The 25,035-nt window shown below is 44.9% G+C and overlaps 1 protein-coding gene across 1 annotated transcript in view; it reads right to left on the reverse strand.

Annotated features, from left to right (window-relative positions):
* Positions 1-25,035, reverse strand: part of LOC137528795 (N(G),N(G)-dimethylarginine dimethylaminohydrolase 1-like) — a 52,403-nt gene that overhangs the window by 12,291 nt on the left and 15,077 nt on the right. The window contains exons 2-5 of the mRNA XM_068250389.1: positions 19,992-20,478; positions 16,651-16,750; positions 12,885-12,958; positions 2,626-2,745 (exon numbers count right to left, since the gene is read on the reverse strand). Coding sequence (XP_068106490.1) covers positions 2,626-2,745; positions 12,885-12,958; positions 16,651-16,750; positions 19,992-20,255 — 558 coding nt within the window. The 5' untranslated portion in view covers positions 20,256-20,478. The remainder of the gene's footprint in view (positions 1-2,625; positions 2,746-12,884; positions 12,959-16,650; positions 16,751-19,991; positions 20,479-25,035) is intronic.

The following is a 25,035-nucleotide window of genomic DNA, read 5'->3' on the forward strand; positions in this document are numbered from 1 at the left end:
GGAGTGACAGGGGTAAAAAAATATATATATTTTTTCTATGTAATTGTGTATAGTGGTGTATTTGGGTGTAGTTTACTTTATAGTTTAAGTTATATACTTTAAGATTGCACTACACGGTTCCCGATTACTGTAAACAGTAAAAGAGAAGTAGTGCTTGCATCTGTTTATTTTCAGTTTCGAATGAGAGGCTGCGTCTTACTGCTGCAAGCTCTCATTCATCACAGGCATGGTGATCGGGTTTGGGAACCGCTATTTCCCATTCCCCAATCATGTAAGGACGGCATTGCAGTGAAAGCAAACAGGAGCAATGCAGCAATCATGAATGGTGGCAGTAAGTAAACAGTGCATAAATATACACCCCTGATCTGCAAGTGAAGTACACACGGGCGTATGTATACGTACCGGCGGTACAGAAGTGGTTAAAGTGTACCAGAGCCAAAGCTTGGTACAAATTGAGATATTTCCCTAAAGAGAGGGAAACTTCCTGATCCTATTGAGGCTTCTCCTCTGTGCTGATGTCCCCTGCAGTGGTGGGCCGAAATTTCGCATTGAAGTTCGCAATTTTGCATCGTAATTGTAATGCGAAATTTCAGAGAATAGCATAATAAATTTAGTACAATAGTAATATTTCGTCATTTCACAATTTTTGCGTCATTTTGTGCCCCATACATGCTATTGCTACCAAAATTGCTACATATGTTAAAGGAATACTATCGATACCCAAGTGTTCTAAAATGACAATGTACAAATAATGTCTAAGCAGCTGTGTAAACATTTTCCTACTTTTCATGTTAAATATCAGAGACAAAAGCTGTAATTTATTGAGAGTAGGATTTAGCTACATTGGGACAAATCAATTGCAGAAGGGGTGTCTGCTTCAATGCACAGCTTGTGTTGCATATCAGACTACAGAGTGTTTTTCTCTGAAAGCAAAAACAGTATCAAAAGCTGTGACAATTAGAAATATTAAGTTACATTTCCTCTGCTCTCTTTACACACTTCAGTCAGAAACACAGGACACAGGAGCTGCAGCTGTTGGGAGCTCTCTCTCTCACATAGTTACACACAGGGTTAACTGATCAAGTTTGAGCTGAATTTCCCCTCTCCTCATGGCTCATTCTGCCGTCAGTTTTGGAGTTGTTATAATTTAAGTATTATATGTAGGCCTCAGTTATTTGAACTGAGTTAGTTGAAAGGCTTGATTTGCACAGGGTCTCTAAGCATAATTTATCAGAGATATTATGAAGACTTTTACCAGAAGCAGATTGTCCTCGTACGAAGGACAGGGACACTATCTGTTCAAATGTACAGACTTTCAGACTGCAAAGGGGAAAACAGAGGCCAATATTTAATAAACAGAACATTCCTGTATGTAGGGAAAAGGGATCATAGAATATTAATTGAGTAGGTGTGTATCATGACATCACAAGGGATCTGAACCAATCATACATGGTTCAGATGATGACAGTTAACTCTTTCCTGGTCAGTATTAAGGTTCATGATTTGCCAACGATTGGCACTCTTACTTTCACGCTCTCTATCTACTGACTGAAACCCTAATTACTTTCCTTTATTTATGTAATCTGATATAATGTATGCTGTACATAGGTAGTCTAGATGTAACGTAGCATAGACATAAGATGACCTGATTACCTTCAGCAGGAAGGTAATCACGAAGCTGTAACGCAACGCAAGAATCTGCTTTGCTAGGATGTAACGAACTGTATCTGTATATCTGTTTACTGAACAAACAACTTGGAACTTGTAAGCCTACAGAAGTTCTATCTCCTATGCGGTTTGCTGTGACGAGAGCCGTGTTTGCAGCTCTTATGCTGAATACACACGGTTCGTTCCCGTATCAAATGCGCCGCTCGATTCCCGACGAATCGATTATTCCCAAACATTTCCGAGCGCATTTCAGTGATTTTTAGGTCGATTGCCATGTAAAGTATGGCAAATCGACCTAACAATCCATCGAACCGCGAATCGGACATGTCGGAAATAAACGAATCGAGGGTAATCGAGCGGCGCATCGACGGGAATCGAGTGCGGGAACGAACCGTGTGTATCCAGCATTACTAAAGAGTTGCTGGTGCCGGAAGAAAGGTAATTTCTAACAGGCATCAGTAAAGTTTGAAAGTATTTTGATAACAGTAAACAAAGAGGTTGCCAGTGAAATGTATACACCAGTACTTAGCAGCACTTCCCAAACAATTCCTATATCAATTGAAAAAAATATGTAGATCGATAGTGTTCCTTTAAGGAGCATAGTGGGTACAAGTTTAAAAAAAAAATTCAAAAAGAACCTTGATGAATGGCTATGCGAAATCAATTGAATTTACAAATCGTAATTATGTATAGATGTAATTGCAAAAATTTACACAAAATTTTGCGTTATCTGATCACCACTAGTCCCGTCGCTGAGCGCGGCCCCCCAGAAGATTAGCGACTAGGCATTATCGCCAATCATATCGGGGCCACGCAGACGCAGCTCCTTGCAACATTCCGGTGATATGTGACAGTGGAGACTTGGAGGAACAGTATAGCACAATCAATGTGCTGTAATGCTACAATCTACATTCCAAAAACATGGCGGTTCCCTGGTATACAGTGACATTCTCTTACCTTCAGTGCCTTCCTTGCCGTGTCGCTGCTTCCAATGATCAGAGTATCTGGCCCACCCATACTACAGAAACTTTTCAAATGGTAATCTTCAGAAATTTTAACAGTAGAAACGGCATAATCCTGAAGGAAAAATACAGCAACAATTCAATATACAGTATAAAAACATCACCAAGTACGAGCATCATGTTAAAGTGAACTCGAGGTGAAAATATACGGATGAGATACCTGTATATTCTGGCATATAAGACGTTTTAACCCTTAAAAATGTTCTAAAAAGTCAGGGGTCGTCTTATACGCCGAGTGTCATTGATGCCGGGCGATACGCCTTATCCTGTTACCGCCTCTCAGATCTCGCTGCTGAGGACTGTAGTGAATCGGCGCAGGCGCACATGTGCAAGATCTGAGAGGCAGTGAAGGAGGTAACTAGGACACAAGGGTGGCCCAGAAGGGTGAAAGAGACATGTTTTATGGGCACAGCGCAATCGAATAGATCCGCTCTGATAAACAGGGAAAGCAGACCATTCCCCTTAGAGGTAGATTTGACCAATACAACCAGTCAATCACCTGCATGCTGTTATACACTGGGTACCACATACAGTAGAGCACCAGTATCTGTTCATACATAGCACCAGAATATGATTTTTTTTACATTTTTATTTGGTGTGAGTTGGAAGAGGGGTAGTCTTATTCAGCGAGTATATCCCAAACTCTTTATTTTAACAGGAAACGTTAGGGGGTCATCTTATACACCTAGTCTTATATGCTGGAATATACGGTAATTATAATTTATCCTCCTACTCCTAAAAATGACTAAATTTATATTAAAAGGAATACTATCAATACCCAAGTGTTCTAAAATGACAATGTACAAATAATGTATTAGTAGGCGCGTAAACCTCTTCCTACTTTTCATGTTAAATATCAGAGGCAAAAGCTGTAAATTGCGTGCATGAAAAAGGGCGCCGTGAAAAATAGGGCCCAGCTGGATAACAAAATGGCGCTGGTGGATAACGAAATCTGATAACGATACAAATAGTTGTCAAATTTGGTTAACGATAAATACCGTTGTAAAAACAGACAGGAAATAATAACGAAAATATATTAAAGTTAAATATCGTTATGTAATTCAACAACACCGCTCAACTCAACCCTACTCTCACACAGAACCCTCCCCTGGTGTTGCCTAAAACTAACCACCCCCCTGGTAGCACCTAACCCTAACCACCCCCCTGGTGGTCCTAACCCTAACCACCCCCCTGGTGGTCTTAACCCTAACCACCCCCCTGGTGGTGCCTAACCCTAACCACCCCCCTGGTGGTGCCTAACCCTAACCACCCCCCTGGTGGTGCCTAACCCTAACCACCCCCCGGGTGGTGCCTAACCCTAACCACCCCCCGGGTGGTGCCTAACCCTAACCACCCCCCGGGTGGTGCCTAACCCTAACCACCCCCCGGGTGGTGCCTAACCCTAACCACCCCCCGGGTGGTGCCTAACCCTAACCACCCCCCGGGTGGTGCCTAACCCTAACCACCCCCCGGGTGGTGCCTAACCCTAACCACCCCCCGGGTGGTGCCTAACCCTAACCACCCCCCGGGTGGTGCCTAACCCTAACCACCCCCCGGGTGGTGCCTAACCCTAACCACCCCCCGGGTGGTGCCTAACCCTAACCACCCCCCGGGTGGTGCCTAACCCTAACCACCCCCCGGGTGGTGCCTAACCCTAACCACCCCCCTGGTGGTGCCTAACCCTCACCACCCCCCTGGTGGTGCCTAACCCTCACCACCCCCCTGGTGGTGCCTAACCCTCACCACCCCCCTGGTGGTGCCTAACCCTCACCACCACCCCAAGTGTTGCTTAACCCTAACCACCCCCCCCCCCGGTGGTGCCTAACCCTAACCCCCCCCACCTGGTGTTTCCTAAAACTAACTGCCGCTTGGGTGGTGCCTAACCCTAACCATTCCCCTGGTGGTGCCTATCTATAACCACTCCCTCTGCAGAAACACCCATTTACTCATACAAACAATAAGATCTTTGATAACGTAAAATATGTACATACAAACAAAATAATATGATAACTATAACGTTGCAAGCTTCTAAAACTATAACATACTTCAAAAACTTAAAGGTTGTTAACTATATTTATCGCGGTGCCCTTTTTTCTGCTTTTTTCTCCATATTAACGATAATTGCATTAGAGTCTATGGCGGCACCCTTTTTGTCCACCCTCAGCCAGCGCCCATTTTTCCTGCGACCCTGTAATTCATTATGCGTAGATTTTAGCTATGTTTGGAATGTCTTATTTGCAAAGGTATGAATCTCTGCAGTCAGACATGCTAAGAACCGTGTAATATTGAAGCAGTTATATTAAAAGCATGTCAGGTATCAGGTCCTACACACAAAATTACAAATGTTTATGTAGCACATAAGATACATTTGCTCTGCTCTATGTGAGAGAAAGCTCTGCCTGTCTCTGACTGAGCTCTCTGCACACACAGAGTTAACAGATGCAGAGTGCAATTCCCCCTCCCCTCAGTCTGCCTTCAGAAAAATTGAAAGTAATAAGATAACAGTAAACAAACATAATATATAAGAATTCAAATGTATTCACAAGTACTTCGCAGCACTTCCCAAACATTTCCAATCTCAGTTTGAAAAAAAAAAACAAAAAAAAAAAAACATGTTAATCGATCATGTTCCTTTAAACATTTACAAAAGTAGGTTGAATGTTTTACAGTCTTTAATCAGTGGCAGCCTATTAAGTGCACCAGAGTTAGAACAAGGTCAATAGTTCATGTATTTTATCTCTCTCTGTCGCCCCTCAGAAGTTGTTATCTGCCAGGAAAACTTATATGGCTGTAATGTGCTTATCAGTGAGGTTTAGTATATTGCCGACAAGGTACCGACAAGACAGAAGCTGTCAATTCCATGCTTAGACATTAACTCTTTCAGGCAGCAAAATAACACAAGTGAAACAACCTGGTTGCACTGTACATACACGTTTATCTCATGTCACCTATCGCCTCGGGTATTCTTTAACCACTTCAGCCTTCAGTCGTTTTTCACCTTATGCATCTGAGCAATTTTCACCTCCCATTCATTCACCAATAACTTTATCACTACTTATTCACAATGAATTGATCTATATCTTGGGTTTTTTTCCGCCACCAATTAGTCTTTCTTTGGGTGGTACATTTTGCTAAGAGTTTTCAGCCATTATAGCTTTAACACAATACATGCTACCATAATTAAAACTCACATTTGCCCATTTGTCCCGGTTATTATACCATATAAATTATGTCCCCATCACAATGTAGGGCGCCAATATTTTATTTGGAAATAAAGGTGCATTTTTGCAGTTTTGCACATATCACTATTTACAAGCTTATAATTTAAAAAAATAGTAAAATACCATCTTGACATGCATATTAAAAAAAGTTCAGACCCTTCGGTAAGTATAGGTTTTGAATTTTTTATTGTATTTTTTTTTTTAAATATAGTTACAAATTTTATTTGGGCATTTTGGGAATTTGGAAGGTAAACCGTTAATTTTAAATGTAATTTATTGTGTACTTAAAAAAAATGTAGATGTAGTTTTACTATTTGGCCACAAGATGGCCTCAGTCAATTTTTTTTCTTCCTGTAAGCGAACGATCACACTTACAGGAAGTGAAGGGAGGGTGTGAAAATTCTTTAGAAGGATCGCAGCCTCTCATAGAAGAAGAAGTCGGTCTTTCTAACGAGGGCTTAGATTAATGGATGGGAACTGTGTTCCCATTTATTGATCTCCAGGCTAACTGGCGGCGGCATGGGAGCGTGTGGGCGCATGATCGCCCGCGGGAGTTCACAGCAGCCGCCTTTTGAACGTAGCATATACGTCCAAAAGGCTTAAATGGTAAAAGCAAATGTGAAGCCACCTGAAAAAAAAAAAAGTTATGATACTCACCCATGGAGAGGAAAGGCTTTGGATGTCGGTGCCTTCCCAGTCCTCTCTTTGTGCCCTTGTTCCACCATTGTGCCTCCATAAAAGTCCACGCCTTTAGGACTCCCCCCTGAAGACTCTGGAAGCACCCACGTCCTATAGTGTCTCTAAAAGATGGGCGCATCCGTCAGGATCCACTCGTCTTCAGAAGTACTCCGGGACACAAGTGCTTTCCTGAAACCTTCTGAGGAAGTTTCCTGAAACCTTCTGAGGAACTCACGAATGGGCAGACTTTCACGGGGGGACCTAAGTGAACTGAAGGCACAGAGAAGAGCAGAAAGGCTCCATGGGTTCCAAAGCCTTCCCTCTCCATAGGCAAGTATAACTTTTTTTTCAGGTTGGCTTTAGTTTTACTTTAAAGCATACATGTCAAACTCCGGCCCACGGGCCAAATCTGGCCCTCAGAGACATTCAATTTGGCCCTCAAGTGGTTTCCCAACTTTGCATTATGTTTGGCCCACTCTAGACCACCAGGGAAGCTATATTGGAGATAAAGCCCTAGATCCCCAGGGAAGCCATATCTATGATGGAGGTAGGGGGAAAGCCCTAAACACTAGGGAACTGTTTAGGGGAGGGTGGGGGCCTCTAGACACCGGGTACCTGTATAGGAATTGAAGGTGTGGGCATTAGACATCTGGGAACTTTTTAGGTCCCAGTGTACAATTTTGTTCCATTTTGTATTTGAGTTTGACACCCCTGCTTTAAAGGGAACCAGAAATGGAGGCTGACATGTTTATTTCCCTTTAAATCATGCACATTTCCTGGTTGTCCTGCTGATCCTATGCCTCTAATAGTGCAATTTAAAGTGAACCTCCAGACTAAAAATCGACTCAGCAGCACTGAAAAGGCTTGGCGTTTCTTTAACAGTTTCACAGAATCAGAACTTTGTTTCTCTTATACAAGACTCATTTTTAGCTGCACAGAAGAAAACTGCCCGGGCAGATTTCCCCTTATGCTGTGCAAAGCATGATGGGATTTCTGATGTTGTTCTCGTTCTGCTGTTTTGGTGCAATTTTTTTTTTTTACATTTTGAATTTCACATTTGAAGCCTAGTGTGTGCAGCTGGGAGGGGTTATCAGGACACAGGACAGTTGGAACTGTGTCTCATGCTCCCTGTCACCTCCTTTCAACCAAAAAGATGGCTGCCCCCATGACAAAGATGGCAGCCCCCATGAATCACAAACATTTGCCTGTTCTTTTAAAACCGGGTGGGTAAAAGATTATATTACCTATCTATTCTAATTAACATAACTAATGTAACTTAATAACAGTATGTTTGTTTAGGCTGAAGTTCCCCTTTAAGCCACATACCTTGAATAAGCATGCAGAACAGATGCATCTGACCAATCTGAAGACTGGCTGCATGTTTGTTTCAGGTGTGTGATTCAGACCCCACAGACCAGAAAGATCAGCAGGACTGTCAGACAACTGGTATTGTTTCAAAATATAATAAATATGGCAGCCTCCATAGGTCTCTCACCTTTTTAAGGTTCCTTTAAAATACTTTGGTATTTAATTTAAACCCAATTCAAGCAAAAAATAAATAAAATAAAAATGTAATCTAGTTTTGGACAGTGTGGCATTTGAAATGTGTGCTTTAAATGGTGGGGAGAGGGTGTGAGTTGCATCTGAGGAGGAATGATACATCTAGACAGTATTATATTGCTGCCACCAGGGCCGTTTTTAGGTGTAGAACACAAGGCAGATGCCTGGGATGGCAACTGCTAAGGGGAGCTCCACAGAGCAGTTTTCAACACATTGGCTATTATTCATAAAAGCATGTGCAATTAAAAAAAATCTGGTCGTGAGAATACCGGTATTTTAGACTTTTGTGTGCCAATTCATAAACATTCTTACAGCTGCAATAGAAATGCAGGGATTTACCGAACTAAACACTCGGTATGAGAAGATTAGCTGGTAAAGAGGAGTTGATGCATTAATGAGTAGCTGGCCGAGTTGTTACATTGCTGTTCTCAGAGACAACATCACAATAAAAGAGGCATCCCCAACCTCTTTAGATGTGCATGTTTTGTTATACTATACTGTTTTGTTATACTGCCTCTGTTTGCCCTGAATCTGTGCTGAATCTATTAGTCTTTCTAAACAATCTATTTAATTGCCACAGCTTAGAAGAACTTCATCAGAAAGCCTGCATGTGTAAAGTTTCTTGAAGTAACATCTGAAAACAAGTACCCAAGAGGTTAAAAAAAAAACAGCATGTGGTATTCAGGGAAGCCTTGTTTGTTCATATTGCTCTGCTGGTGGCTTTTACACAGTCCCTCACTCCCTTATCACCTCTTCAAAGCAAACTGTGTTTGCCCTGTCATTACCACCTGCTCTAATCTTAATGAATTGACATTTAGGGCTGGTGCACACCAAAACCCGCTAGCAGATCCGCAAAACGCTAGCAGATTTTTAAACGCTTTTTTTTATTTTTATGAGTCGGTTTGCTAGCGTTTTGCGGATTGTTGCTGCGGTTTTCAGTATAGTAGATTTCATATATTGTTACAGTAAAGCGGTTACTGAACAGCTTCTGTAACAAGAACGCCTGCAAAACCGCTCTGAACAGGCGTTTTTCAGAGCGGTTTGCGTTTTTCCTATACTTAACATTGGGGCAGAAACGCATCCGAAATCCAAAAAATGCCTCACCCAGGCATTTTTCGTTTCTGCAAAACGCCTGCCGCTCTGGTGTGCACCACCCCATTGAGATACATTGACCAAGCAGATCCGCAGCCGCAAGCGGTTCTGAAAACGCCCAAAAAGCCGCTCGGTGTGCACCAGCCCTTACTGATGTGCTGGAGGTGTTCACACAAGGCAGTAATTTACCTCACTGCTCGGGAATTTCAGCTTTTCATGAGGTAACAGCCTTTATGAATGGACATTTTGCTAGGTGCACGGTAAAGTCAGCTGTTTTCAGCATCACCACACGGGGTAATGCTTAATGAATCAAGGCCATTGTGCATTATGGAATTATTGTAGACATTTGCTAGTTCCATTAAAGGGAAGGTTCAGGGAGGGTGGGTAAAAAATAAAAATCAATTTCCACTTACCTGGGGCTTCCTCCAGCCCGTGGCAGGCAGGAGGAACCTTCCCCTTTAACCACTTTGCATTCAGACCTGGTTTCCCCCTTATGGACCAGAGCAGTTTTGACATTTTAGCTAGGTCCCCATTTAATCAGCAACAACATTATCCCTACTTATGACAAACAAACAAAATATATATCTTTTTTTCAAGACAAACTAGGTTTTCATTGCATGGCATTTTTTCCCTCGAAAATTTTGTTTTCTATGCATTTTAATAGGAAATAAAGAGGAAAAAAAACAACATTTCTCAGTTTTACTAATTCCAGTTTAAAAATAAAAAGAGCTACTGTAGATAAAAGCACACATTTTGTTCGGCTATTTAGCCCCAATCACACCTAAAACTGTTCTGCGGGAGTGATTTTTCCGCGATTAACGCAGAAAAATCACTGGACACTGCAGCGTTTTGAGAGCGATAGAGATTAGCGGTGCTATGCATGCGAATCGCCGAGGAAAAAAACTGCATGTCACGCGTTTGCGGTTAACGCTAACCGCAAACATGGCAGTGAGAAAACTGCCATAGGCTTACACGGGCTAGCGTTTTTTAAAAATCGCTAGCGTTTTGCGCTGAGCGGGAATTGCGCGATTCCTGCTCAAGTGTGAACGAGCCCTTTCTGCTCTTTATCACAAAACTTAGATTAGGTTACTGTCACAATTTATGGTGAGGATATTTGATTCAGAAATAATGCTATGGTGTGCATTTTTCACTAGGAACTGAGAAATTAAAAGTATTTTTAATGGTAAAAAAATCAATCTCTACAAGACTTATATCTACGTCCTCGTGGCTTAGATGAAGTCACAGACGACGTAGATACACTATAGTGGTGGATAAAGTGGTTAAGAATGGGACAGATGGTAATTTTAAAGAGTAACTGTCAGGCTGTAAAAGCTAATTTAAACCTCTGTTCTCCTGTGTTCAACAGTTTAGAAGGAAGCCAAAAAGGCAATACTGAAGTTAAAAATCTCTCTACTTTTGATGTGTGCTGAACAGCAAGGATGTTAGACCCAAGCTCTTAAAGAGACACTGAAGCGAAAAAAAAATGATATTATGATTTGTATGTGTAGCACAGCTAAGAAATAAAACATTAAGATCAGATACATCAGTGTAATTGTTTCCAGTACAGGAAGAGTTGAGAAACTCCAGTTGTTATCTCTATGCAAACAAGCCATTAAGCTCTCTGACAGTTTGTCATGGAGAGGGCTGTTATCTGACTTTTATTATCTCAACTGTTCCTGGACTATTTACTTTTCCTCTGCTAGAGGAGAGGTCATTACTTCACAGACTGCTCTGAAAGACTAAAGGTGGCCATACACTGGTCGATTTGCCATCAGATTCGACCAACAGATAGATCCCTCTCTGATCGAATCTGATCAGAGAGGGATCGTATGGCTGCCTTTACTGCAAACAGATTGTGAACCGATTTCAGCCTGAAACCGTTCACAATCTGTTGTGGTGGTGCTGCTGCCCCCGCCCGCCCGCATACATTACCTGCTCCGCCGGCGCGACTCCAGTCCCCCGGTCACCGCTGCTCTGTCTGCGCTCTGGTCTCCAGGTCCGGCATGCCTCACTTCTTCTAGCCCGGCAGGAAGTTTAAACAGTAGAGGGCGCTCTACTGTTTAAACTTCCTGCCGGGCTAGAAGAAGTGAGGCATGCCGGACCTGGAGACCAGAGCGCAGACAGAGCAGCGGTGACCGGGAGACTGCAGTCGCGCCGGCGGAGCAGGTAATGTATGCGGGCTCTATTGCGTCGGTCGTCGGGCACTCGAACGCCGCTAGCGATGCGCTCTTTACCCGCGGGCGATCGACGGTTATTTTCCGCACGGCACGATCGACGGGATCGGACGAAATGGATCGAAATTCGGCGTGTAGCGTGAACGATTGGCAGCAGATTCGATCCCAGTGATCGAATCTGCTGTCGAAACGGGCGCAAATCGGGCCAGTGTATGGCCTGCTTTATTTTGAATGCTGAGTGTTGTGTAATCTGCACATATTATAGAATGATGCAGTGTTAGAAAAAACACTATATACCTGAAAATAAAAGTATGAGAATATTTTCTTTGCTGCTAATCTTCTAGTAATTATTCATAGTACACAACCAATTCATTATATCATTTTTTTCGCTTCAGTGTCTCTTTAAGAGGCCAAGAGGCCGCATACCATACTGCAAAGCATTCTGGGGCTGCTTTTTCCCACCTTGGGTCCTCCCCTCTGCTGCTAGTGAGAAGTTACAGGCTCATGTTACAACAGTGTGTAACGCAGTCCAGCTCACAGCACTGAAAAATCACAGGGCAGAGTATACTGCACCAGTCCGCTATTGTTCCTAGCCACATGGCTAATTAATATTCACTGCACAGTAGTGTTGTCTTTTTTCTGAGTCCAATCATCAGGAAGCAGGGAGGACATGACGACACATTTGGCTTCATAGGAGACAGACAAACATGGAACCTGCCATGAGCTGTCAGGAGCATCATTCTCTGCAAATACTATATAAAAATTCTGTGAAATCCAAACGTGGACAGTGAAGTGCATATGTAATGTAAGCATAGGCAAACGCAGGGGGGAGGGGGGGGGGGGGATTACAGCTGCCCAGAATCCCCCCTCAGACCAGGGCCGGTGCAGTGTCCAGGGACAGGGACAAGGAGACACCAGCATATCTGCAGGCCTCCTGCAGCTCATAGCACTGCCCCCTTTCTTTCCCTGCTACAGATGACTTTGGATGGAGCCGCAGCATGTGTTCAGAGCATGGAGCAGGGGAACTTGAGTCAGGTATGAGCACAGCCCTGTTCCCTGCTGTGAGAATACTTCACTTTCCCCTTCATTAGCAATGTTTGCTGTCATTATTATATGTATCCAAAATGCTGATTGATCCCATTGTCGGTTGGTCAATTGCATTATGTGTACCCAGCATGATGTCCTACCATATTATTATACTGTATTGCGCGTGGCTGAGGGACACCTTTCAGGAATCCCCCGCTTGAAAATCCTGGGTTTGCCCCTGGTAAGTACAGCCAATCTTTAGCTACTGATATATGTGTTTTTTTTCCTCTGAGACCTTATACCTAACCGCTACTCTAACTATGACTTGATTGTGCCCCTTCCAAGTTTCCAGTCCTTGGAACTGCCACACAACACCTCCAGTGAAGTCCTGGTTTAGACCTGTGGGAGGTCCAGTCACATGATAGAATATTAAATGGAAATACCTGGTACGTGTTTGCCAATATTTCTGCTCCTCTCATATTTGTCCATGGGGTCAAGCCAACAAAGATTTCCGTTCCTAGAACACAACATGGCAGGTAAGAATCGGACAATGAGGGAAGCTATGGTATTGAGTACATTCTACAGAAGACTATTCAGCAGAACACCACAAATACAGCATGCAGAACTGAAGGCACAATCTAACCAGGTATCTAAAGACCAGTTTCCTCCTCTCAAGCAACAGTCAAAGTTGTAAGCTTATAATCACATGCCGCGTCCAACCACCACGAAGGAGGAGCCAAGATGTTATCTGCAGTGACACTCACTTTTCATTGGCAGGATAGAATAGCCATGGCCCCTTAGTTGGTCCTGAAGTAGTGGTGTAGAAGAATGACTGAACGGAATTCAAGTACACATACAGCTCTCGATCTGCCACCAGATTGACCATCAGATAGATCCCTCCCTGATCGAAACTGATCACAGAGAGATCTATTGCCTGCCCGCACACTGCAGACAGATATCCACCATTGCCATCTGCCAGGGCACCCCTCCCATGTAATATGTGTGTGTACGGTGAGTGTTGTGTACTGTGTGTGTGGTGTGTGTGTGTGGTGTGTGTGTGGGGTGTGTGTGTGGGGTGTGTGTGTGGGGTGTGTGTGTGGGGTGTGTGTGTGGGGTGTGTGTGTGGGGTGTGTGTGTGGGGTGTGTGTGTGGGGTGTGTGTGTGGGGTGTGTGTGTGGGGTGTGGGGGGGGGGGGGGGAGGGGGGAGGGAGTAGTGTGTGTGGGGGGAGTGGTGTGTGTGGTGTTAGTGTAGGTGGGTGGTTTGTGTCTACATGTGGCAGAGTCACGTAATACAGGGGCTGGGCGGGAATGGAGAAAGACCCCACACACTGGAGGAGAGGAGTTGTGCCAGCATTACAGGTGAGCCTGCAACACTCACCACGGGCCCGGTAGATACACATACACTTGGGGGGGAGACCAGCCAGGGGTCTGTTGGTTTTTGGGAATTAAACGCTGTTAACGCTACCAATCGAGCCCTCGTGACTTACATTTTCCAGCATTTTTCTCAGCTGGAAATTGATTAAAATGATCAGTCCTGTCAGGACAGTGATATCTGCCAGCTTTGCAGATCAGTTCAACCCCACCTCCAACCTCCTCCCTCTCAGCCACTGACCTATCAAACTACTTTATCAACAAAATTCCAACCATCCGAAGGGATATTTCCTCCACTCCATCGACCCCCTCTTTCTCACCACATCCTACTCCTGCCTCTCCAGCCTTCCCCCCTTACCTACTTCACTCCTGTGACTATGGAGGAAGTCAAGCAAGTGCTGGCAACTTCACCTGACACTTCCTGCCCCCTTGATCCGGTCCCATCTGATTCTCTCCGCCCACATTTTCCTGATCTGGCCCCTGTCCTCACCCATGTCTTCAACCTCTTCACCAGCATCTTCCCCTCCATATTCAAACATGTGGTTCCCCAGCTGAAGAAAACCTTCACTTGACCCTGCACTGCCCTCACCAAAGTGGTCAATGACCTTGCCCTTTGCCAAAGCCGAAGGTAAATACTCCATCCTGCTCCTCCTGGACCTCTCCTCGGCATTTGACACTGTCGACCACTCCCTCATTCTCCACTCCCTGCAGTCAATGTGCATTCAGGACCTAGCCTTAGCCTGGATCTCCTATCTCTCCAACCGCTCCTTCACAACATTCTTCAATGGCTCCTCATCTACTCCTACACCCCCTCAGTTGGTGTTCCTCAGGGTTCTGTCCTAGGACCACTACTGTTCTCTCTCTACACTGCCTCAATTGGCAAAATCATCTCCTCCATGGGCTTCAATTACCAATTGTATGCCAATGAAACCCAGATATACCTCCACACCCCAGATCTCTCCTCCTCCGTCATGGGCAAAGTCTCCACCTGCCTCACATCCATTTTCTCCTGGATAGACGCCAGGTTCCTGAAGCTTAATCTGGACAAGACTGAGCTGATATTCCCACACCGCACAGCTGCACCCCTCCCAGATTTACACATCACTATCGAAAATACTACAATCCGCCCTACCTCCCAAGCCTGCTGTCTAGGTATTACCCTGGACTCTACACTTTCCTTTACACCCCACATCCAAAGTATTGCCTGATCCTGGAACATCTCCAGGATACGCTCCAACCTGTCCCCCGACACCACTAAACTCCTCATCCATGCTCTTATCGCCGGCAATTCTCTTTTGTCTGGTCTCCCCTCTAACCGTATTGCCCCACTTCAATCAGTAATGAATGCGGCAGCCAGACTGATGCATTCTTCTCATCGCAGCGCCTCTATGACTCCGCTCTGTAAAGCCCTACACTAGCTTCCCATCAGCTTTTTAGGATCAATTTCATAATCCTGTGCTTGGCCTACAAATCAGTGCACAAGACCTGCCCGACCTACATCTCTGATCTGGCTTACAGGCACATACCAGCCCGCCCCCTCCGATCCTCCAATGACCTGCGACTAGTTGCACCACGCATATCTCACTCCCATGCATGATTGCAGGACTTCACTAGGGCTGCCCCCATTCTTTGGAACTCACTCCCACCAGCCATCAGACTCGCCCCCACCTTTAATACCTTCAAACAAGCCCTCACCTTTTCATGCTCACATACCCCCCCTACACCAGCACTAGAATACTTTCTGTTGGACACCCTCTCAACAGATGCACCCATTATCTCCACCCCTACCCTTTAGATTGTAAGCCTCTGGCAGGGCCCTCCTCTCTTGTTCCCAGCTTGATTATGCAAGCTTACTGTCAACGCCCCTCTTGTGGACTACAATAGTCCATTTTGACCTATGACACTGTACTGTTATGATCTTGTTTTTGTTGTTAGTTTCCTGTATGGCCTACTTTGTATGTTAACCCATTTATCTATTGTGCAGCGTTGCGTAGGTTGGCGCAGCTTTGATTCCTGGGAGTCTAGTTGAAAGGGACACTGAATTACTGGATCCAACTGCCTATGGGTGGAGAAGTCTGCGTCCTATAGGCATACTTGATAGGTGTTTTTGCAACTATGTACAGGCCAGACACATCCAGGCAACCAGAGCCAACGAGCTGCTCTTCACATCCATATGGATTCTTTGAGATCACCAAGGAGATGCTAATCATTATGACTTGCATGAAAATTTACTGGAGACTGCATGCGTGTTAAAATAAGGGCTGGGGAGTCGGTACAAAAATCATCAGACTCCAACTCAGACTTCCTCAGTTTATGAAACCACGACTCCACCTCCAGGTAACAAAAATTGCTCATACTGCACAACTCTTGCAAAGCAATGGAGTGGGTTCCCAAAACAATCTGACTCAGTTTACATAACAGACTCAAGGTACTCAAAAATTGCCCAGACTCCGACTCCACAGCCCTGTTTAAAATTGGGCAAAACTGAAAATAAATTGCATATAACTAGCATCTCATATTCAGGAACTGACAGTAGTCTTCCAAGACCTAGCACAGGCCTTGGGGTTCCACGCCTCTCCATTTCTCCCTCCCATCATGTACAGCGCATGTACAATAAGCAACTCCCCCAATCACACTCTCCAGGCCGATATCCATGGCAATGGTGGCGTCATGTGACCTGCCGTCAATTTGTACCAGTGGGTCACATGATCCCGCCATGGAGATTGCCGCTTGAAAGTGCATTTGGGTGAGTTTTCTCCGGAGGGAGGGGGACAAAGCCTGATCCCTCTAGAATGCGGCACAATCAAACCTAGCACAACCTCTCAGCCATTCACCCACCTGTAAAGAGGATGTCACTGGCATCTATTGTGGCTTCTTCATCTGTCACTTCACAAACTCTGAACTTCAGCTCTTCAAGCAACTTGTGCAGGCCTTCTGTCTAAGAGGAGAGACAAAGAGGCATCGAGTGAGGAGCAACCCGAGGAGAGGAGGACCACATTGCAAGGGATGGAGACCGTGTGGGCAGTAGTGATGGTCATGTCTAGAAATGTGTGTTTACAGTAACCAGGGAGATGCAATAAAGAACCAGGCCTCAATCAATAACTGTCATACCAATCTTCATTTCTTTTTGCGGCAGAATACACATCAAACACCAGCATGACGTTGTGAGCCAATTTGACCTTTCCCAAATGCCTTTGAGAAAGGGGGCATCAGGGGCACCTGAGAAAGGGCGAATCACCCCGAAATGCTGTGTCAGTGCTTGTATTTCCAGTCACAGAAATAAATGAAGATTGATATAATATAGCTATTCGTTGGCTGAGCCCTGATTCTTTGTCGCCTCTTCCTGGATTGTTTGGGGAGTGGTGGTCTCATTGCTTCCAGTGACACCGTACTATGTGGTGGGTCTGTATGGTTATCTATATACAATCCCCTAATTCTGGATACACACGATGCATTTTTTCGGTCAATTCTACGTCCGACTGATTCCACTATCTTTTCTAATCTATGTCCATTCACTTCTATAAGAAAGCGATCAGAAAAACGATCGAAAATCAGATCGGACACATTGGAAATTATCTATCGAACCATCTAACACAAAATTGTATGGAGTGTACCCAGCATAAAGGATTATTAGGAACGCCTGTGCAATTTCTCATTAATGCAATTATCTAATCAACCAATCACATAGTTGCTTCAATGCATTTAGGGGCGTGGTCCTGGTCAAGACAATCTCCTGAACTCCAAACTGAATGTCAGAATGGGAAAGAAAGGTGATTTAAGCAATTTTGAGCGTGGCATGGTTGTGGGTGCCAGATGGGCCGGTCTGAGTATTTCACAGTCTGCTCAGTGACTGGGATTTTCACACACAACCATTTCTAGGGTTTACAAAGAATGGTGCGAAAAGGGAAGAACATCTAGTATGCAGCAGTCCTGTGGGTGAAAATGCCTTGTTGATGCTAGAAGTCAGAGGAGAATGGGCCGACTGATTCAAGCTGATAGAAGGGCAATATTGACTGAAATAACCACTCTTTACAACAGAGCTATGTAGCAAAGCATTTCTGAACCACAACACGCACAACCTTGAGGCGGATGGGCTACAACCGCAGAAGACCCTTCCGGGTACCACTCATCTCCACTGCAAATAGGAAAAAAAGAGGATACAACTTGCAAGAGCTCACCAAAATTGGACAGTTGAAGACTGGAAAAATGTTGCCAGGTCTGAAGAGTCTCGATAAGAGAATTTGGCATAAACAGAATGAGAACATGCATCCATAATGCCTTGTTACCACTGTGCAGGCTGCTGGCGGTGGTGTAACGGTGTGGGGGATGTTTTCTTGGCACACTTTAGACCCTTTAGTGCCAATTGGGCATCGTTTAAATGCCACGGGCTACCTGAGCATTGTTTGACCATGTCCATCTCTTCATGACCATCATGTACCAATCCTCTGATAATGCACATTGTCACAAAGCCCGAATCATTTCAAATTGGTTTCTTGTACATGACAATGAGTTAACTGTACTAAAATGGCCCCCACAGTCACCAGATCTCAACCCAATAGAGCATCTTTGGGATTTGATGGAATGGGGAGCTTTGTGCCCTGGATGTGCATCCCACAAATCTCCATCAACTGCAAGATGCTATCCTATCAACACGGGCCAACATTACTAAAGAATGCTTTCAGCACCTTGTTTGAATCAATGCCATGTAGAATTCGTTCTGAACATGAAAGGGGTCAAACACCGTATTAGTATGGTGTTCCTAATAATCCTTTAGGTGAGTGTACAGTTCACTGTAACTCCAACGAACTATCAATGTACCTTCCTCTTCATCATTCTCAATACTAAGGTCTCACATCTCTCTCTATACTAAACACCTAGGCTGGCCATAATGGTCAAATAAGACCCCCGTTCACCACTAGGGATGGCCCTGCTTAGAAGAACTCATGGAGAAGCATGTGATCAGTTTGATCAGCTGATACATTTGTAAGGTCCTGATTTGCTGGTCCTGATCAAGTGTTAAACCAGGAAGTCATCCCTGAAATTTAGGACCTTACAAATCTATGCTTCTCCATTAGTTCTAATCAGGGCCATCCCTATTCACCACTGAAAGGTAATCCACAGTGTGTAGCAAGCACCCAAGGGGGGGGGGGGGGGGGTTGGGATATAAGATGTGCTATGACTCCCAGTATCTCTGCACACTCAGATACTCCAATAATTCTTTCAAAGTCAAGTCAGCACCTCCGTAGGTAATCAAAACTCTTATTGTATCAAAAATAGCATGATATTTGCTGTAACAGCGACAGCCCCGTTGTTTCGCTGAGACATGCCTTTCTCAACATCTACAGTTGAATTATACAGCTGAAAGGTACACGTTCTCTCCACTCATGCACCCTCGTTGTGCGCAGTCCCCACGGCTGTGTACAGGAGCCATTCTGCACATGCGCAAATACAACTGTTTCTAAACCACACATACCCAAAACAAACCTATCCAAAGTACCCTTCTACTACATAGATGTGGTAAGATTGTACAATCAAGATTTTATTATTAGTGGGCACCTTCACACAGTAAAGTGAATTCTGGAAGCCTTTAAAGAGAACCTGAGGTGGATTATTAAAAATCTCAATAGGACCCAGAGGCATGTCATGTGCATAATGACATGCCTCTGTGTCGTTATATCGCCTCCGCCGCTGTCCCCCCCTAAAAAGATTGCCAGGCTAGCGACAATCTGCTTGTCGCCAGCCTGCTTTGTTTACATGAGGTTTGTCAATCAGCCTCCTCTGCATCGCCGCCTCTATACAAACTCTCCCCGCCTCTACTAGCTTCCTCCAATCGGAAGCAAAGCCGCGACAGAGGAGTACTTCCTGGGTTGCGGGTTGGCTTCCGATTAGAGGAGGCTAGTAGAGGCGGAGAGAGTTTGTAAAGAGGTGGAGGCTAGTAGAGGCGGGGAGAGTTTGTATAGAGGCGGCGATGCGGAGGAGGCTGATTGACAAGCCTCATGTAAACAAAGCAGGCTAGCAACAAGCAGATTGGCGGCGATATAACGGCGATATATTGGAGGCGATATAACGACACAGAGGCATGTCATTATGCACATGACATGCCTCTGGGTCCTATTAAGATTGAATAATCCCCTTCGGGTACTCTTTAAAAGGGCAGAAACAGACAAACCTGGACTCACCTCTTTTCTCCTGGCTGGACACCAGGGCCGTGTGATCCGAGCTGTATCCGCTATCACTACTGCCATGTCACCGATCAGTTGTCCTCTAGGCAGGTCCTCATTAGGTGGCAGCTCCATCACTTGAAGGCCCAGTTTCTGTCTCAAGATACCACAGAACACTCCACTCTCCCGCTGCGCCCTCGCCAGGTCGATTTTGCCATCCACTTCCTGCGCCAGAGAGCAGGGGACCCCTCTCACCACTGCATGGGTATACCTGCCAGTCATTTTACGCAGCCCTCACAGAGGGGTGACAGTACAACAGAGGAGAACGTGAGGCAGATATGACAGGCGGCTGGGAGGTGTGCTTCTGCTGCCTTGTTACGGTTTGTGTCACAGACTGGCTGTCAGCGTGCTTCACTCTACTCCCCCCCCAAAGCTCCCCTTCAGTTCCCGGGACCCCTGCTTGGATGGATTCCTCTCTCTCCAGCTTCCTTCCTGACTTCACATCCTGCAAGAGAAGGAATGACAAGTATCCTCAGAACATACATATTCAATGTAAACATGCAGAAATGTCAAACAGCTCCAAGCAAACTAGCTGTTCATTATAACCTGCAGCGTCAATGTCGCCTGTTCTCACTTCGACTACCAGTGGCAAGAAAGTTGCTGGTCTACCACAGGACATACCTTAAAGTGGACCCGAGGTGAGAGTTATATTGAGGCTTCCATGCTTATTTCCTAAACAATACCAGCTGCCTGGCAGCCCTGCTAATCTATTTGGCTGCAGTAGTGTCTGAATCACACCAGAAACCAGCATGCAGCTAACCTTGTCAGTTCTGACACTGTCAAAAACACCTGATCTGTTGCATGATTGTTCAGGGTCTATGGCTAAAAGTATTAGAGGCAGAAGATCAGCAGGACAGCCAGGCAACTAGTATTGATGTTGGCGCTATATAAATAAAATAATAATAATAATAATAATAATAATAATAATAATAATAATAATAATAATAATAATAATAATAATAATAATTGCTTAAAAGGAAATATGGCCACCTACTAGGCCTGAAAGATAAATCCAATTTAAACCGAAATCGCAATCACCAAGATCACAATTTTGGAATCGTCAAAGTCGCAATTATAGCGATCACGTCATTTCCACATGGGGGAAGTTTGAAGAAGAAGAAGTGGCTTCAAACTTCCCCAAAGTCCCGGCGTGCGCGGGACTTTGACATACAGGAAGTATTCCGTGCATTAGAGCCTGCAGGAGGCAAAGTGGATAGACGGGCATTGCTGGACTCGTTCTTGAAGCTATGTACAGAACTGATGCGGCTTGGGGGACAGAGGAGGCACAGAGAGAGACAGAGTGAGCACGGAGAGAGACACAGGAGACACAGAGGGGGCACAAAGACACAGAGAAACAGAGTGGGCACAGAGACACAAAGTGGACAAGAGAGACCCAGAGGAGGCATACAGAGGCAAAGGGGGCACAAAGGCAGTGGGACAGAGGGGGAACAAACCTTGATTTCAAGGAACTCGTGAATCGAAATCAATTTCAGACAGAAATCGTTCAATTCAATTTTTTCCTAAAATCGTGCAGGCTTTCCACCTACCGGTACTTATTACACTCACTTCAGGTGTCCTTTAAACATTGCATCCTGAGAGAGGGGAAGATGCAGCAGAGGCTAACAAGGCTACAGCACCACACAGTGGCATTTTTATAACATACAAAAGATAAACCAAATGCCTGTACCCAGACTATGAGCAGTGCAATCCAGCAAACTTTTGTTAGTGGTTAGGTCTCTTACAGAAGGGCACATCAACTACTGAACAATCTGCATGCAAAATGTTTTTGGAAGCTAACGTCCTCCATTTGCTGCATCTGTTTTGAATGCAAGTTGTGTAATCTGCCCTGTTTTGGGCTCTGCACATCTATGTGGCTGGCCAGCTCGGGTGCAGCCTGCATTTGGAAGTGCTGCCAATTTCTCCTGTTGTACAATCTAGCAAGCCATTTATTGCTCCCTGATCAATGGGGTAAGTGTGTTGGTTTTACCGCCTTCCACCATGCAATTCCAACTCCACAGAAATCCATTCAAAAGTTAACTTCTTGCCGACCGCTCCACGCCGATTGTCGTCAAGTCCTGGGGCGTGGTTTTGCAGAAGATCACGCACGCCGTTGCGGGCATCTCCGCATTAATGACATAGCTCCGCTCCACCATCAGTCTCCCAGCGGTGATCACCGCAAGGAGACTGTTAGATGGCTCCATACAGCCGTGTGTCGATGTAGTCCCGCTGGGCGGCAAATAAGCGCTCCGATCGTGCTGAATGGCTGGCGGGGGGAGGGAGGGTTAAAAAAAAAAAAAATAGGGAAATTTATTGTTAAATAAAAGAAATAAATATTTGTAAATAAAAAAAAAAAATAGACATTGGGGGAGCGATCACAGCCCACCAACAGAAAGCTCTGTTGGTGGGCAGAAAAGGGAGGAAATCACTTGTGTGCTGAGTTGTACAGCTCTGCAGCTAGCCCTTAAACTAATTTGTAAAAAAAATGGCCTGTCACTAGGGGATTTAAGCCTGCGGTCCTTAAAGTGGTTAAAGTGGATCCGAGGTGAACTTTTACACATTTCATAATTGTGTTCCTTTCCTATTGTTTATAGGGCATTCCTCAAGCCAAATACTTTTTTGTTTTAATACTCTAATTCCCTATAAACTAAAAAAGCCACGCCCACAGGTTTTCAGAAAGCCAAGCTAGTAGCAAGGGCTCATGGGAGCTCAGTCTGGGCAGGAGGAGGGGGAGGTGTTACTAGCCAGAGATTTCAGAGGCAGAGGGGAGGAGGGGATTAGGCTGATAGCTCAAGATACAGATAAGTCTGCCTCTGTGTAATGTTTACAAACAACATGGCTGCTGTCATTGTATCACAGGAATAAATCATTTTCTATTAAAACTGTTTGCAGCTAGATTTGCTGTGTAAACCAACTAAACTTTACATAAGATATATAGACAAGTTACTTGTTATAGTTAGTTTTTAATCTCGGATCCGCTTTAAACTGCTTCTAATAAAAATTAAAAAAAACACTATGCTGCCAATACAGCCTCTCCCCCGCCCCCCAATCTGTACCTATGCTGATAATCAGCACAGCCTCACAGTTTAACCATATCAGTTACTTGATTTTGCTTTTGTCAGCTCCACAAACAACAGTTTGTTGGCATACACCACTGCAGTATTCCAGCTATAGACTAGGCCCCAAATGTGGACATATAGAGAGCTGTTCTCATATTAAACATCCAGATGTGCAGAAATCATCTGACACAACATGATCCTAAAAGCCAATATAGTCCCCAGAGATGGAACAGTAGACATTCCTGAAAGCACATTGGACAGTGTCCATTTAACTCAATGATTTCAAATATTTTGGCAGGAGACGTACTCTAAGCCGTTCCCAAACTCCGAATCTCCTTTCTGGGCCGTGAATCATTTTTTCTCTGGAAACTGGTGTATTTTGAATCCATCTGTTGAGTCTACTATTGGATCATCACCGTGTCATTATATCCACCACTCTTTTACTTCTCATGGTTTTCAATCAAAATTATACTTGTGATTAAAGCACACTTGAAGTTAGAGGGATATGGAGGCTGTCATATTGGTATCCATGCATGGAGTGGTTAGGAGGAGGTCATTGAAGCAGAGTGGGCAACCTGGTCTGCTAACTAGGCCAGAGATATAGGTTGGGCAGTGGCTGGACAGGAGACCTGGCTTCAAATCTCTGCTCTTCCTGTTCAGTAAGACAGCACATTTTTCAGTAAGGAATCCTTGGGCTAGACTCCCTAAGGGCTTTTCCTAAGCAGTTGATATTTTAAAAGCTCTTGCTAATGTATTGCTATGTGTGTTCTCACTTGAGCAATGCAATTTTATAAAAATCCCCCATAGCATTGCATTGGCAAGAGCTTTTAAAAATCACTAGTGCTTATAGAGGAGCTGCAGGGGGCTGGTAGAAGCCCCAGGTGAGTAAAACTGTTTTTTCCTCCCTAACTTAAGTATCCCTTTAAAGTGTACCCAAGCCGAAGCAAGGGTAAACAAAATTAAATGCTTACCTAAAGCAAGGAAAGACTGAATTCTACTGAGGCTTCCCTCGGTTGTCTATTGTCCCCAGTCACTGAGTGCTTCCCCCCCCCCCCCCCCCATAAAAAAAATTAACAAAGCATAGCCGATAATCCTATAGGGGCCGCGTGGTTCCTCCTCCCCACACATGGCCGTGCAGTAGATGCTCGAGCCTGCTGCACATGGGCAGTAGCACGGAGCTGTGGGCTCCATGCTACTATACATGTGTGGGCTCGCTCGAGCTTCTCATGCGTGGCCATGAATGCGGAAGAGGAGCCACGTAGCCAAGATGTGGAGAGATGGGGGGGGGGGTCGCACTCAGCAACGGGGGCTTCTGACAACAGAGGGAAGCCTCAATAGGACCCTAAGGCTTCCCTCTGTTCATGGTAAGTATGTTTTTGAACTTGAGCGTCAGCTTGGGTTCGCTTTAAAAAGCTCTTGCAATGTGAACCAGCCCATACACTGCTACTGCCCATAGAGCGCACCATAGTGGGTGCAACTAAAACGCTTTGAGCCCGCCAGAAGGAAAAGGCACAATGTTATTTGTCTTGTCTTTGTAGGCCGGCCAGGCATAGGATCTGGAAGCTGATACACTGCAAATGGCCTGGCTGTCCTGCTGTTTGAGTGGCTGCGTGCCTGCTGAATAGGTTCATACAGCCATGTTCCTGTCCGTGTACAAACACACCCACACTGAGGCCAAACTCCTGCATGGACAGGCGAAGTAATGAGTGTAGGACACTGGGAAAAAACACAGACAACGGGAGCCCAAATGGTGCAGTACGTCACAGGTTGATAAGTACTTTAGAAATTACTAAGTGGGAATACTCACAAAGGTGAGTTGCATGAGTGGCAACATGGACAGCAGCATGGCCATGCGAACATATTCAGCAAGCCCAGGGCCGGTTGTAGACTTTTTGCTGCCGAGGCAAACTAGTGAAGATGCCCCGGATTGAAATGATTGCACAACA

Source organism: Hyperolius riggenbachi, chromosome 8 (assembly GCF_040937935.1).
Source record: "Hyperolius riggenbachi isolate aHypRig1 chromosome 8, aHypRig1.pri, whole genome shotgun sequence".
In the NCBI taxonomy this organism is placed as follows: Eukaryota; Metazoa; Chordata; class Amphibia; order Anura; family Hyperoliidae; genus Hyperolius; species Hyperolius riggenbachi.